At 34.2% G+C, this 14,455-nt stretch overlaps 1 protein-coding gene across 1 annotated transcript in view; it reads right to left on the reverse strand.

Annotated features, from left to right (window-relative positions):
• Nucleotides 1–14,455, reverse strand: part of TNKS (tankyrase, TRF1-interacting ankyrin-related ADP-ribose polymerase) — a 186,425-nt gene that overhangs the window by 72,167 nt on the left and 99,803 nt on the right. The window contains exons 4-5 of the mRNA XM_006884137.1: nucleotides 8,205–8,241; nucleotides 7,369–7,444 (exon numbers count right to left, since the gene is read on the reverse strand). Coding sequence (XP_006884199.1) covers nucleotides 7,369–7,444; nucleotides 8,205–8,241 — 113 coding nt within the window. The remainder of the gene's footprint in view (nucleotides 1–7,368; nucleotides 7,445–8,204; nucleotides 8,242–14,455) is intronic.

Genomic DNA, 14,455 nt, shown 5'->3' on the forward strand with positions numbered 1-14,455 from the left:
ATTTTCTCCATCCTCAGGGGAACAGGACCAAACCTTAACTTGTAAAACATAAATAAGCATACCTGGAGACATTTTCTAAAATCATCATTATTCTTTCAAGCAGTTATGAAAGAACCATTTGTACTAAGCTCTCTGAAAAAAAAGAGACATACTATTTCTTGCCTAATTGATACTAAACACAGACTCATATTTTCTTATAATAGAGTATTTCCATCATCTATTAATATAATAACCACTCCAGTAAGAGTGGGATGACTGGTTAGTTTCTGGCTCCAGTTTTTTGTTCTGATGGCACCAAACAATGACAACAATAACAGTAAGGGGTGCTAAAATCATGGTTAAGCAAGATACTTACAGAAGAGTTATACTGGGCGATGTGGTTGTAACCCAAGAATCCCTTTGTATTCTGCTATCTGCATTGTTGTTGTTAGGCAAGAGGGACATTGTCTACAACAAAATGAGACACTCCCAATCTTGCACCACCCTCACAATCACCCTTATGTTTGATACCACTACTGCAGCCACTATGCCAAACTATCTCATTCGAGACTGTCATTTTTTGTGGACCCTGAACTTTATCATGTATAACATCTTTCTCCAGTATGGTGTCCCAAGCGTGGGAGAGGAAATTTTATAATGCTTACTTTTAAGGAGCATTAAATTTAATTCCAACAATAAATGACATAGTTGGGCCTCTACATCTTGTGGTTCCTAACCTTTATACTATAATAGACAAAGTGCTAGTCAATAGGCCTTTTATTTTAAGAACTACCTTCCCTCTGTAACATGATTTGTGCCACTATTAGAACCTCTACTTGGAATATTACTGGTTTTTAATTTTTGACTCATGTACTTTTAACTTGTTAGTTAAATTTGTATCTTCTAGGCTGCAACACTTCCATGATACATCTTCAAGGATATGAACATGTATGGCTAAGCACAACTGATAACAGTACATCTAAATTCCAAAATCAATCTCCACAATAGTCTACATGTTTCCTATTGCCAAAGGGGCCCTTTAGAGTAGTGAGAGATCTTCACCCTGGAACCTATAGCGTCCCTTTTCAGCAGGAAGTAGCTAAGAGAATATGCCATCCCCTTTTCCTTATGAATCAGGGTGAAGTCTCTCTCAAGGAGGAGTGATAGGGAATGGCAAAGGACACACTGACAAAGGAGAATAATCAGAATTGGCTTTGACAAGCACTGTGGCAATGGGACAATTAAAACAGACTTTCAAGGGGGAGAAGAGGAACGAACTGGGGGGGGAGGGTAGAGAAAATAGTGCAACAATGAATGAATGGAAACCCAAAATCTCTGTAAATGTTCACTAAAATTAACAAAATTTAATAAAAAAAATTTAATTCCAAGATAAATTTGTGTTTTCTTTTGGCAATGCATGGTATCTTTCATAGTCTTCTACAGTACCATAATCCAAAGTTTCTGTTTCCAGGAGTCTCATTCATGATACATTTTATGAAAGCAAATATTTACACAACAATATTTGACATTTAAAGAAACTCTTCAGTTAATCTTTCCAAATGTAAGTAATTCTTTACCAAGTACCTATTTATCTAATTTTGCAGTTTTGTACAGAACAGTGTATATATCTAAACACTAATGCCTTAAGAGAAAATGAGAAAGACCAAGATAAAAAGGCGGTGGGGAATCCTCAAACCAAAAAAAATAATCCTCTGCTTCTGGACTTTGGACCATAGTCTCAGAGAGTATCTTGGTCAAAGGGCATAGCACAGTTCACAAAGGCAAAGAGCCCCCCCCCCCCTCGGTGAGTCTCAAAAGCTTGCAAAAGCATCTAAGGTACAACTACTGGACCCCCCCCCCCCCCAGTTAGAACTGACATATAGTTGACCTTCACTGGATTTCCAAAGCTGTAAATTGCAACAGGAGAAAATATTCATCTTTTACTCAGACACTAGAGATGTACATTTGGGTTAGCAGCACAACTTCTACAGACTACTAGAGCTCCCTTTACACGTACAGAAATACAAAATACAAGTTTGTTGACCGATTCTCCCTACTCACAGGGTACACATTAAATTTCACTTAAGCTAAAACTCACTTCACAATCATAGTTGTTGGTGTTAAACTAAGAATTTCCCCTCAACATTTCTTCTGAGTCAAGATCACAGGAACTGTACACAATAGCAGTAAGACTGTCTTCATTTTTCTAGTCCTGGTCTAACAAAGGTAATGTTCTTCTATTGCTGAGTAATGACTGAATTTTAAAAGCTTATGAGTGACTATTTAAAGATGCAAATATTGGTTTCCCCTTGTCATGTGCAAGATGAAAAGAAAAGGTTCAAGGAAACAATTTTTAAAAGATTAATGGAGTGTGCAAATGATAATCTCCATGACCATGAGATTAGAACTAGATGGTACCTGGCTATCGCTACCAAACACTCTGATCAGGATTACAACAGAGTCCTCAACAGAGGAGGGGGGGAAAGTGATGAACAAGACTTAAAATATAAAAAAGACTGAATTTACTGGTGTGATAGAGACTTCTGGAGCTTCTGAGACTGTGGTCCTTAGACACTCATAAGTCCAAGTGAAACTCACTACAAGGGGACCAACAGACAGGTCCATGAAGTGAATAATAAAACCAAGGAGGAAGATACTCTTTAGTACAATCAACCATGTTGTTGTTCTGTGCCATCAAGCTGGAACAAACTCACAGCTGATGGTTAAAAGGATTTTCAGAGGCTGTAAATTCGAAAACAGACTGCCCCATTTCCTCTCCCCAGAGTAGCTGGTGGATTAAAACCATGTGCCTTTGGATTAGCATAACTCCTTATTGCTAGACCACAAGTGCTCCCTATGATCAACCATGTTGTTGTTGTATACTATAGAGTCAGAACCAACTCATAACTGATCCGGTGGGTTTTCAGAGGCAGTTAATTGCATGGGAGGAGATGCCCATCCTTCTCCTATGGAGGAGCTGGTGGCAATGAACCACACGCCTTCAGGAATGCAGTGTAGCTTCCTGCTGCTATGAGATCATGAACAAAGCTGGGAAGGCTGGGATGTGCAGGAAAGAAAGACAAATGGAAATGGGGAACCCAAAGAGGAAATAGTGAGAGTGGTATTACATTGAGGTATTTGCAACCCAAGTTCCAAAACAAAATGTATGTAAGTCATTGAAAGGAAAATTAATATGCTCTATAAACTTTCACCCAAACCACAATAAAAAAAGTTAAAAACTCATCTGACATCTATACATTATACTGTATCACAGCAAAGGGAAGCATTTTTTTCATTGCATTAGCTCTGATATCCTGGATATTTCACTCACTGTAATTTTCAAATGCTAACCAGTACCATTAAGATGTATTCTTTACTGCATGGTACACAACAACAAATACTAAACATGGTCAGCATTGAATGAATTAGAGGAACAAAAAGTAATAAATAAAACCACTTGAAATGCTAGAAATTACAATGACTAAGGCATAAAAATAAAGTACCAAAATGCTAGTTATTTTCAACAACTGGTTATACATAATCATAACAATAGGCACACAGGAAGCTCTGGTGGCCTAGTGGTTAGAAGCTGTGCTTCAATCCCAAGGCACATGGTTTGAATACACCAGCTGCTCCACAGAAGAAGGTTGGGCAATCTTCTTTCATGTGATTAACTGCCTCCAAAAACCCGCTGGAGGGTCAGCAACGGATCAGTTCTGAATTGACAGTATACAACAACAGTAACAATAGGTATACCAGGGACATGTAAGCATAAATGCTATTCCTATTAGGGATTGCTGAATCCTTAGTTACAATATGTTCCTTGTCATGAAAGGCAGCCAGGAAAGGGAAGTAACATAGAGAGAATAAAAGGGAGCTCTCAGAATGACTGAGTGATGGAGTAATTTAAAATGCAATTAAATATTACTTCCATTTGTTGTAAATAAGATAGATTTTGTCTAAAAATCAGAAGGTATTTACATATTAAAATCAGTATGAAGTAAGACCAGATCATAGGGCCAATGAAATGCCAAACACTGACAGAAAATTGTGAAAATAGATTAAAGAGAAACAAAACAGACATAGTGTGTGTGTGTGTGTGGGGGGGAATGCTGTAGAAAAAGATCATTCTACTTCAAGGTTCTAGTGATACTTCTCTGCAATTAAAAAAACTATGGAATGGGGCAACTAATCATAACTGGTAGAAGATACAAGAAGATTAAGTTCAATCTCCCCAACATTCTAGTTTTTAAAGTAGCCACCATTAGAATTTGTATATGTTTGTATAAAAATAATACCTTAAAGCAAAATAATATTGCTTTCTTGGACAACAAAAACTTGACGATTTTTAGAGCGCCAAGCTCCAACTTTAATAAACACATAAAATAAAAGCAAAAACTATACTGTACACTGTAACTAAATTATTATAGTGATTTATATTAATTACTTAAAAATCTCACTGATACGTCACCATTTTCATAGTTCTAGATTTTAAAAAAATGAAGTCTGTGAAAAAGATATAATTAACTATTCACCTATTACCTACTTGGATAATATAGTGACTATTAAGCAGTAACCATAGAATTAAGAAATTATTTAAAAATTTATACTGTCATTACATAACCCTATATTATTACATTAAAAGGAACACTAAAGTGTGAAACTCCCACATATCTCTGGGCAAATTTTTCACCTACTAGGAACATTTCTTTTCCAAAAACATTACAAAATTGGCATTTCCATGGTCTTTTATAATTATAAACCTTAAGAATATAGTAGAAACAGAAGCAGGCAAGGACCCAGTTATCTACTAGTATGGTAATTTGAAAATCTTTATTTGACTTGATTCTATACTATCCATTTCCTCAAACAAAACAAATTCAAGAAGTAAAACTTGGTTACCTTATAACATCTGAAAATGTATCTTTACTCTAAAATTAACATACAATCTGACTTTCCAATTTTAGACATGTGCAAACAGTTTAGAAAAAGTCTAAATATCCAAGAAAGAGACATGTATTTTAACAGTTAGATTTGTTTACACATTTTTAAGACACACTACATCAAGAAGGAAAAAAGATGCTGTAACAGATTTTTGTCCCGATCTCCACTAGCATCTAGAATATGTACCATTTTGTGACTTTACTGCAAATCACATATTCCATATGAATTATTCTGTGACATAAATGAAAATAAGATCTAAATGTAAATATTAATTATGGAATTTTCATTTTGCAAACAGATGACAATTACAAATTATTTTTATGTTAAATGCACAGACATAAAACTACATAAATGTTTAAGTCTAATCTTTTTTTTTTTTAATCTAATTTACTTTTGGAAAGTCAGTAACTAAAAAAGTGTAAGAGAACACTTTGAAGATTTTTTTGGCAATTTGTATGCTGAGAGTCCTTGAAGATTATATCACTGTTCAAGGCAAGTTCTTAGAAATGTTCCACATATATTCCTTTACTGTAAAATTACTCATAAATAATAGGTTAATACAAGTAATAGCAACTGAAATTATAAGGTCCACCAAGAACATATTTCTGATACAATTTTCTAAATGTGAAGTTCTTTAGTTTGGTGGCAAATGTTTCAAGGGTAGTACAGATAAGGAGCCAAAGGAATGTGGATGAGCAATACATCGGTTCCAACTCAAGTTACGGAAGAAGAAGAAAAAAATCCTATACATTTGTATATGGAATGAGTGAGGATTCATTTGTTAAATACCAGTGCTCATGCTTCTTAATTACTGGGATTTACTAAATACACTAGAAATGAGGCTGCCAAGTAATATGGGTAAGGATGGAAGAATAAGGTTGGCACATAAATAGACTCTGTAATTTTACATGAATTTGGTAGTATAAAAATGGCTATAGAAAACTGAAGCAGGTAGGAGCTGTGTTTAGAGACATAGATGCACTTATCACAGAGAAGAAAGCCCTTTTCCACAAGTGATCGAAGTTTCTTTATCTAACGAGGAGATCTATACAGTATTTAAAATGCAAAGTACACACAGTGTTAAAATTCCCAAAGCAACTTTAGAAAAGCAAATGAATTCTTTTAAAATGACATTTTAAACAATTCCCAAAGGCAGGAATAGTACTGAGTAAATCTTCTGTTAATTTAGAATTTGATACATAATTTAACCTTTGGAAACAGAAGTTTCTCTCCAAATTATCTGGAGAAATTAAACACTTAGTGGGCCATTTGGCATAATACATCAGCTATCTATAGTAACAACACAGTCTATTCTGAGGAATTAAATTCCTTGCTACTGTTCTATACATTTCATTACAATAGGAAAATATGGTGAGGCAGTCAAGGAAAACAAAGTAATTTCAGCCTATAAAATACTACTCTCAGAGAAGTGATTCTTTTTAAAAAAGTAGATAGCTTATTACATCAAATTGTGCACTATTCATCGTTATATTTGCCATATAACATTTCTACTATAAATAATATTAAAAGAATTTATTCTTTAAGTATTAGGTACAAGATTATCTTCCTCTACATTGGAAGCGTATCTCTGAAAACATTTTTTTCTGTTTTTAAAATATTAAAAAAACCATTCTGGAACATTAAAACCTGTCATTTAAAAAGACTTTTTATAGAAGAGTACTTTGGTTTTCAATGTCTAGAACAAAATGACTGAAAAACTTTGGAGTCAATTACCAAAGGCTGTAAAAGATTACATTTGTTTGTATCCAGCAAAATAATCAAGTTGCCAGCTGCACATTTTACCTAATACCTTATGCCTGTAACAACATATATTCACAGAGAATATTATTCTTGGCATTATTTTCTTTGAATATACTACAAAAATACAGCTCTCACACACACAAACAAAAAACCATACACCAGTGAACAAAAAAAATCATGACCATTTTCTCAGCTTTAGTGAAAAGTGTTGGATCTAGCAAATAAGAAATAAGAAATCTTCTCTGACAAATAAGAAATCAAAATTGCAAATATTCTAACAATGAGTAAACAGAACCGAAACAAATTTTCCAATTCCTATTAGTCTGCAAAGAAAATGATATACACTGTTGTGGTATTAATCATTGACAGAACTGCAGTTCCATCTAACAACTTTCAGTGTCTGACATTTAAGAGAGCTTACAGAAAATCCATGCTTCACCAGCTCTATGAATATGTCACAACTGCCAATAACATTTTAAAATAATTTTGCAGTGAAAAGACATTAATTAAAATCCAGGAATATATGTGTGTGCTTATATATGTAGATGTGTCTGTGTCCATATGTGCGTGTGTGTGTGTGCATGTGTGTGTGTTTGCGTTGTGTGTATTATTATGCCAACTTTAAAAAATTTAATTGAACTATTAAAAGAAATTAAGGAAAGGGATATTTTATTTTTAACTTACCTTTCGACCATCACTTGCATGGCAATTCACATTTAGAGGAGTCAGTAAAGCCATGAGTTTTTCTTCATTACCACTCCTATAAAAAGGTAGTAAGTAAATTCCGATGCAATTGTAAAGCTGCTTTTGACTCTATATAATAAGAAATCACTCATGAGAGTGGAAAATAGTCTTGGTTTGCTTTGATATCTTTTCTATGGCTCTCAATGAATTTCTTGCTGTACTGAATTTAATTAGCTTATTTCTAATTAATACCTCTTAACTATCATATGGTGGTACATCTTAGGATATGTAGCTTTCAACATTATTTGCTTTATTTATCTTCATAATGTTACCTTCTTAATTACATACAAACTTTATTCTGATAAGTGATCTAAAACACTGGAGTGAAAAACACATACAAATGCCACAAAGAACCAATCAATTAAATTATAAATGACGAAGAACAAAAGAAAATGGATGAGAATTTTAACATTTACTTTATGCTCCTCATTCAAGCTTTACGAGGAAAATTTTCAGAGAAAAATGAAGAGAGAAGCATTTAAATACTCCGAGAATATCATTTGAAAAACTGGGCAACTAAGATTTGCAGGTACCTTAAGAAATGTTTCCAATAAAATTAACCTTATCACCATCACAAATTGAGATATTTTTAACCATTAAATACATTAATAATGTATTTTAAAAGTATATAAAGATTCTGTGGGTTTTATCCATATTATCACATAAAATCCAGGGCAGACAATAACATGTTATAATTTTTATAAACCTCCACCTGCCCTCCCTCCTCTTCTCCCTTAAATGCATTATACTCACTTAAAATGAATGGGATCACTTACCTAGCAGCTTCTAGGAGTTCGTCTTTCTTGTATTCACCTAGATGATTGCAAAATATCATGCTGTTAGCATTTGGCAGAAGACAGATTAAGAAATGCAGTAGGCAGCAAATACAGAATTAAATAGAGAAGAACAGAAAAAGAGAGTCCACACCCCGCTGGGTGATGGAGCCGTGACGTTAGCCAGCTTGTGAAGGCAGCATCACCAGTGCCTTGGAGACGGGCAGCAAATTGACGCAGCTTCTTGTCCAATCCTCAGATGAAATAGCTTTCTTCAGACAACCAATGAATGCTAAATCTCGTGTCCAGAAACACATTCCCTCCAGATAACAACATGCCAGCTGAAGACAATGTCCCCTTCCCCCTTTTCTATTCAGGCTGTCACAGTATACTTGTGAAGCATAATACATTGAGACAAAAGCAAAATAAGGTGTCTCTTAAAAGGTACAAATTGCTAAGTCTTCTAAACACTTTGTTTTATTTGTAATGGCTTAGGTTGACTTGTTTCTTTTTAAAAATATAATTATCATTGTGAGCTTTATAGCCGTAAAAAAATGCAAATATCAGCAGCAAGAAGGCTTTGCTTCTATAGATAGGGTGGATCTGTAGACTGGAAATACGTGAACTACGTACCAAATGCTATGAACCTCTTGGAACCAGTACCCCAAAGCTCAAAACAACGAATACATTCTTACCACAATAAAATTCGAAAGTCTTGTAGTTACTTATAGTCTATACAAATTTTAACCATTAATGATAAATATTAAAAAATTTTTTAGGAGGAGTATAGGGTCTCAGAGATTGAGCATATATCCAACTACTGAGATGAGGGTGATTTTTCACCATTTAATAGTTTTAAAATTTCAAAGAGATTGAAAAGATAAATATAACAAATTTTATATAATAAATATTTTAGGATATTCAATAGCTAATAAGCAAGCTTCTTTTGTAAGTTTAGTTAATAGGCAAGAAATTTTAATAATATAGCATTAGCCAGGACTATGATTCAGCTATAATATGCTGACTCAGTCTCTCTATCATTAAAGAAATGACACAAAATATCTTAGCAAATAATAATACAAAAGTATAATGTCTATATATAATTAGATTAACATATAATTTTATTATGAAAATATTTTTAAAATATACTGATGTTTTATTTGGTATGAAATGTAGAATTTGTTGTTGTTGATGTTTTATTTATTTGGTATGAAATGTAGAATCCTGATGTAAATATACAGAAACTGCAATAAGGCCTCTAAACCCAAGTTAGTGTAGATTATGACTTATGATGACCATATATCAGGTCTCTGAGACTGTATATCTTTATGGTAGCAGATTTCCTCATTACTCTCCTGAGGTAAAGCTAGTGGATTTGAACTGCTAGCCTTTTGGTTAGCAGCCCAACAATACAGCTGGTACAAATTAGATTAACAGAAGGTGGGTAGTCATTACTCAAGGAAGGCTTCCTAGAACAGAGGAATCTGAACCAAGTCTTAAAAGAACACAGATTGAAGTAAAAGGCATGGGGGTGGGGTGGGGGGGGAGACACACAATGACAACACACAGGACGATATGAAAGGGTGAGGATTAAGCCAAGAAAAAAAAAGATCAGGAATGGCTTTCTAAAGTAAAAAGTCTGCATTTTTGTGTTAAGATATTTCCATACCCTACCTCAATGACTCATATAGGGTCACTATGAGTCGCAGGTGACTCGGCGGCACATAACAACAACAACAACAACAACCTCAGTGAACTTTCTTGTACGATAGGAAGGTGTTCCTCCACTCCAAATAAATTCTTTTTTTAATTTGAAGTTATGTTTTTTCATTTTTGTTTTTCAAAATATTTGGCTCTTAAGTGGCTCACTTGGCTTTTAATTCTATGCTTTCTCAACAATAATAAAAACAAGAATTGAAAAATAAAACTACCCAAACATTTAACAGAACAGCAAACAACAAATGCTGGTGAGGTTGTGGAGAAACTGGAACTCTTATTCACTGCTTGTGGGAGTGTAAAATGGTGTAACCATTATGGAAGGCAGTATGGCACTTTCTCAAAAAGTTGCAAATAGAAATACCATTTGACCCAAATAAAAATTTTAAAAAAGAGAAAAGGAGAAAGGGAAAAAAAGAAAACAATGAATTCTAACACAGTTTATATTTTAGAGTAAGGATAAATTCAAATATATCATAAAATACATGAAAATGCTGAACTAAAAGTAGCTACTTTTGAAATTTAAATCATAGTGAAACATGACTCCAGTATGCTAGGGAATAAATGCAAAGTATTTGGGATCCTCAAATCAACCCTCCTGTATAAACATCTCATGAAGCATAAATTATTGATTTTTGCACAAAAAGACACATAAAGAAAAAATTATTACCTTCTGGAAAACCTGATACAATAGTGACTCCAACAGAGTCAAACACAAGTATTACAAATGACTTTCTCCTCTTAGAGACCACTGAACTTTAATCGGCTTTTCTGCAATACATTCCAACATCCACTATCTGGTGCCCAAGGACCATAATCCATAAGCAGTCAAAGCTGTTTTTCAAATACCACAGTACAGAAACAACTAACATAATGAATTTAAAGTCTCTCACACATTTTGACAGCAAATCTCAGCTACTTGTTTAACAGCTAAACCACCGGTTTGTTTTTTTTTTTTTCAATTTTATTTTAGACTGTTGTTATTTTAGACTAGAATCTGAAAATATTCTGGCTGAGACAATGGTGCTCTATGGAGCATTTATATTCTTTAATAACATTCAGATAAAAACTAGCAATAGATCAGCCAGAAAGGAAACTAGGCAATTACAGTCAAGATAATAGCAGCCAGGGATAGAGAAAACAGATAGCTTAAAATATTTTTCTTTGATTAGAATACAGTAAGCAGGAATTAAAAAAAAAAACAAAATGCAAGCTACAAAATTTAAACCACAATGTGTAAATTGCTTTTATTAGTAAAATAGCCAATGATATTATACATAATAACAACAACACTGCTGTTGGCATTTGGTGTGGAGTAGATTCCTACTCATGGTGACCCCCTCTGCGCCCAGCAGACTTGCACCAGAGCTTTTTCAAAGCTGTGATCTTTCAGAAACAGAGCACCATGTGCTTGTTGTTGGCAAGTGGTGCAGATAAGGTTTGACTGAGAGTGGCACTGTGTGCAATAGAACCAAACAATGTATATACAAAAATATTCATACATATATATACAGATAACATTCACATGTTAATTAATGTGTGAAACAATTTTTTAATGATAAAGGTTAAAAAGAAAATTTCTCTCTTCTTTCAGGTCAAAAAAATCACAGCATAAAGGTAAAATTATTTTTGACTAAAGATGAAGGAAACCTGTATCAATAAGCAGACGTATGACTATTGATCTATCTCAACTTCAGCATTTTAAAAGTCTTTTGTCCCTTTCTATCAGTATCAATCTATCTGCCATTTCTATGGCAGGATCAAAGCTGACTTAGTTTTGTAGAAAGGAATCATTCTGCACTGAATTCTACACAAAAAGTAGAAGGTTACAGATAAAGTTGAAAGATAAAAGAGGGAGACCCTCAAAAAAAAGGGCCTAACATAGTGGCTGCAACAATGGACTCAAACACAATGACAAAGAATTGTGATGATGGCAAAGGACCAGAGGTACCCGTTTGAGTACCATCCCATTGTGTTCTACATGAGGTCGCCAAGAATGAGATTTTAACATCACATACATCAGAACTGTTGGACTGCTGTATGCTTGTTGCCGGTATTTTTACCATAATATTTTTTTTTTAAAAAAAGAGAATCATCTTTGTTTAGATGGAATAAAATGGGGAGATTACAAACACAAATACTAAAAGAAGAGACTAATACAAAATTGTGACCTTTCTTTTCAAATAATGCAAAACATACACCCCTACTAGCATTTCTCACTATATGTAACAATAAAAAGAGTATGTATAGGGTGTAACCTTAAAGTCATCCTTTTGTCCGTTTCACACTAATCTAAAATTTTTAAATCTTTCTCCGAATAGATCATCTGTGACATATTAATTTACCATTAATGAAACTGACACCAGGGTATTTCAGTAAGCTGTCTAAGGTTTCCTTAAGCATCCACAATCTGTCATGTCAGGACTGAAATTAGGCTACTATGGGAGCACAAGCTAATAAAATTTGAGCTTTGGAAGAAATGATATACGTAAAAGAAAAGAACACAAAATAGTAACAACAATAAATGAATGCTTAAGACAGTGACAATTACTAGAATAAATATATAAATTAAGTAAAAAATATAAAAAGCATTTTAAAGGATTAAAACAGTCAAATAAGGTGACTATTACATAAACACCTAAGTTTGTTTTAACACTTCGGGCCAAGAGAACAGTAATGAAAAAAATGAATTTTTTGCATATTAAAATGATCAATGAATTTTACATTTTTAATGCCTGGACTTATGGGGAAGAATCACATCAAGACTTCAGTCAAGAATCTGAATTATCACAATAATGTAGGAACTTTTACATAACTGAGTGTTCTGTAGTATTGTGAATTGATAATTGTTAACACAGATATGTTCTCTTCAAAATTAAAACCACTCAAACTCATTGTCATGGTGATGGAACTCATTCACTGCTGCCCTTCCAGTGGGTTTCTGGATGAGCCTGCCTATTTTTCTGCTGAGGAGCCTTTGGTAGATTTGAACCACCAGAAAGGTGAGGCCTTTGGATTAGCAGCACAACTTCCAGTGCCCGAAGCCACTCACTCGCTCATTAGCAATGAGCTGGAATGGACTCACATGTGAACCTCCAGAAGATCTTCAGAGGCTGTAAATGGCATGGGAGGAGACTGTCCATCTTTCTTTCTTGGAGCAGCCAGTGAATTTGAACTGCTTGCCTTTGAGTTGGCAGTGCAACTCCTTATGCAGCAGGTCATCAAAGCTCCCTATTTTCCTTTCAGGTGGTCATCAAATAATAAAGCTGAACTGGATTATACAACCAAAATGACAGCCTACATTGGGAATATTGTAAAATATTAATTTAGGAAACAAATTTAATTGTGCTTTAATCAGATATTTGCCTATGAAAAGAACTAAGGCACTAGGAGATGTACCAATGTTCTAAAGAAGTTAACACCAAAAGCACTCTGACCTTTATGTTACATTAACATTAAATAGCAGCTGTGCCATAATCTCACCATAACTTCTTAAGTGTGCTATACAGTACAGTAACTACTAGCCTCAGGTGACAATTTACATTTAAATTAGTGAAAATTACACAGGAATAAAAATACTGTTTCTCAGAGGCCCTATCCATATTTCAAGTATTCAGTAGGTAAATGGGGCCAGGGCTTATCACTCACTGGGCAGCACACACAGAAAAACAGGTACTACTTTTGAAGCTCAGAAAGTACCACACTTATCCTGTTGTTGTTGTTGTTATGTGCCGTCGAGTCGTTTCCAACTCATAGCGACCCTATGCACAACAGCCCTAAACCCTGCTCTAACCTGCCTCTGATACGCCCATCCCGATTACCCCAGTCACCGTATCAATCCATCTCATAGAGAGTCTTCCCTATAAACATATTTTTTAATTTCTTTTATTATGATCTTAAAAAATTTATAAATCATGTTGGGGTTTCATTCAATCATACAAACTTTTTTTGTTTAATAACATTAATTAATGTGATCACTTAGCTATATTTTATTAACCTTTATTATATATTCTAAATTGTGTATCTCCCTTCACAATATATTTTCTTCATTTTTCACTCCCCTTCCTCTCCCAGCCCATTCCTGGTAACCAACCAACAATGATTCTGTAAATGTGAAATTTTCCTTAGCTTTTATTAACAGTGGTCTTCTACAATATTTATTCTCTTTTAAACTGATTTATGTCACTCAGCTTCATTTACCCTAGATCCATTCATTTCAAGATGCTTTGGTGGCCTAGGATGTAAGAAGTTGTGCAGCCAACCTAAAATATGTGGTTTGGATCCACCAGCTGCTCCAAGAAAAGAAAAAGAGGCAATCTTCTCTCATGCCTATTACTGCCTCTGAAAACCTACTGGAGGGTCAGTTCCAACTTGGTGATGATATACAATAACCACGAGAAGTCTAAAAGAGTTCATCATCATTTGTTGTTTATTGCCTTATTAAATTTTGCTATTGTAGGAAGCCCACTGAATACCACTATCATTCAGATATATGCACCAACAGCCAGAGCCAAAGAAGAAGAAATAGATGATTTCTA

Source organism: Elephantulus edwardii, unplaced genomic scaffold (assembly GCF_000299155.1).
Source record: "Elephantulus edwardii isolate Elephantulus edwardi_28Jun2011 unplaced genomic scaffold, EleEdw1.0 scaffold00031, whole genome shotgun sequence".
In the NCBI taxonomy this organism is placed as follows: domain Eukaryota; kingdom Metazoa; phylum Chordata; class Mammalia; order Macroscelidea; family Macroscelididae; genus Elephantulus; species Elephantulus edwardii.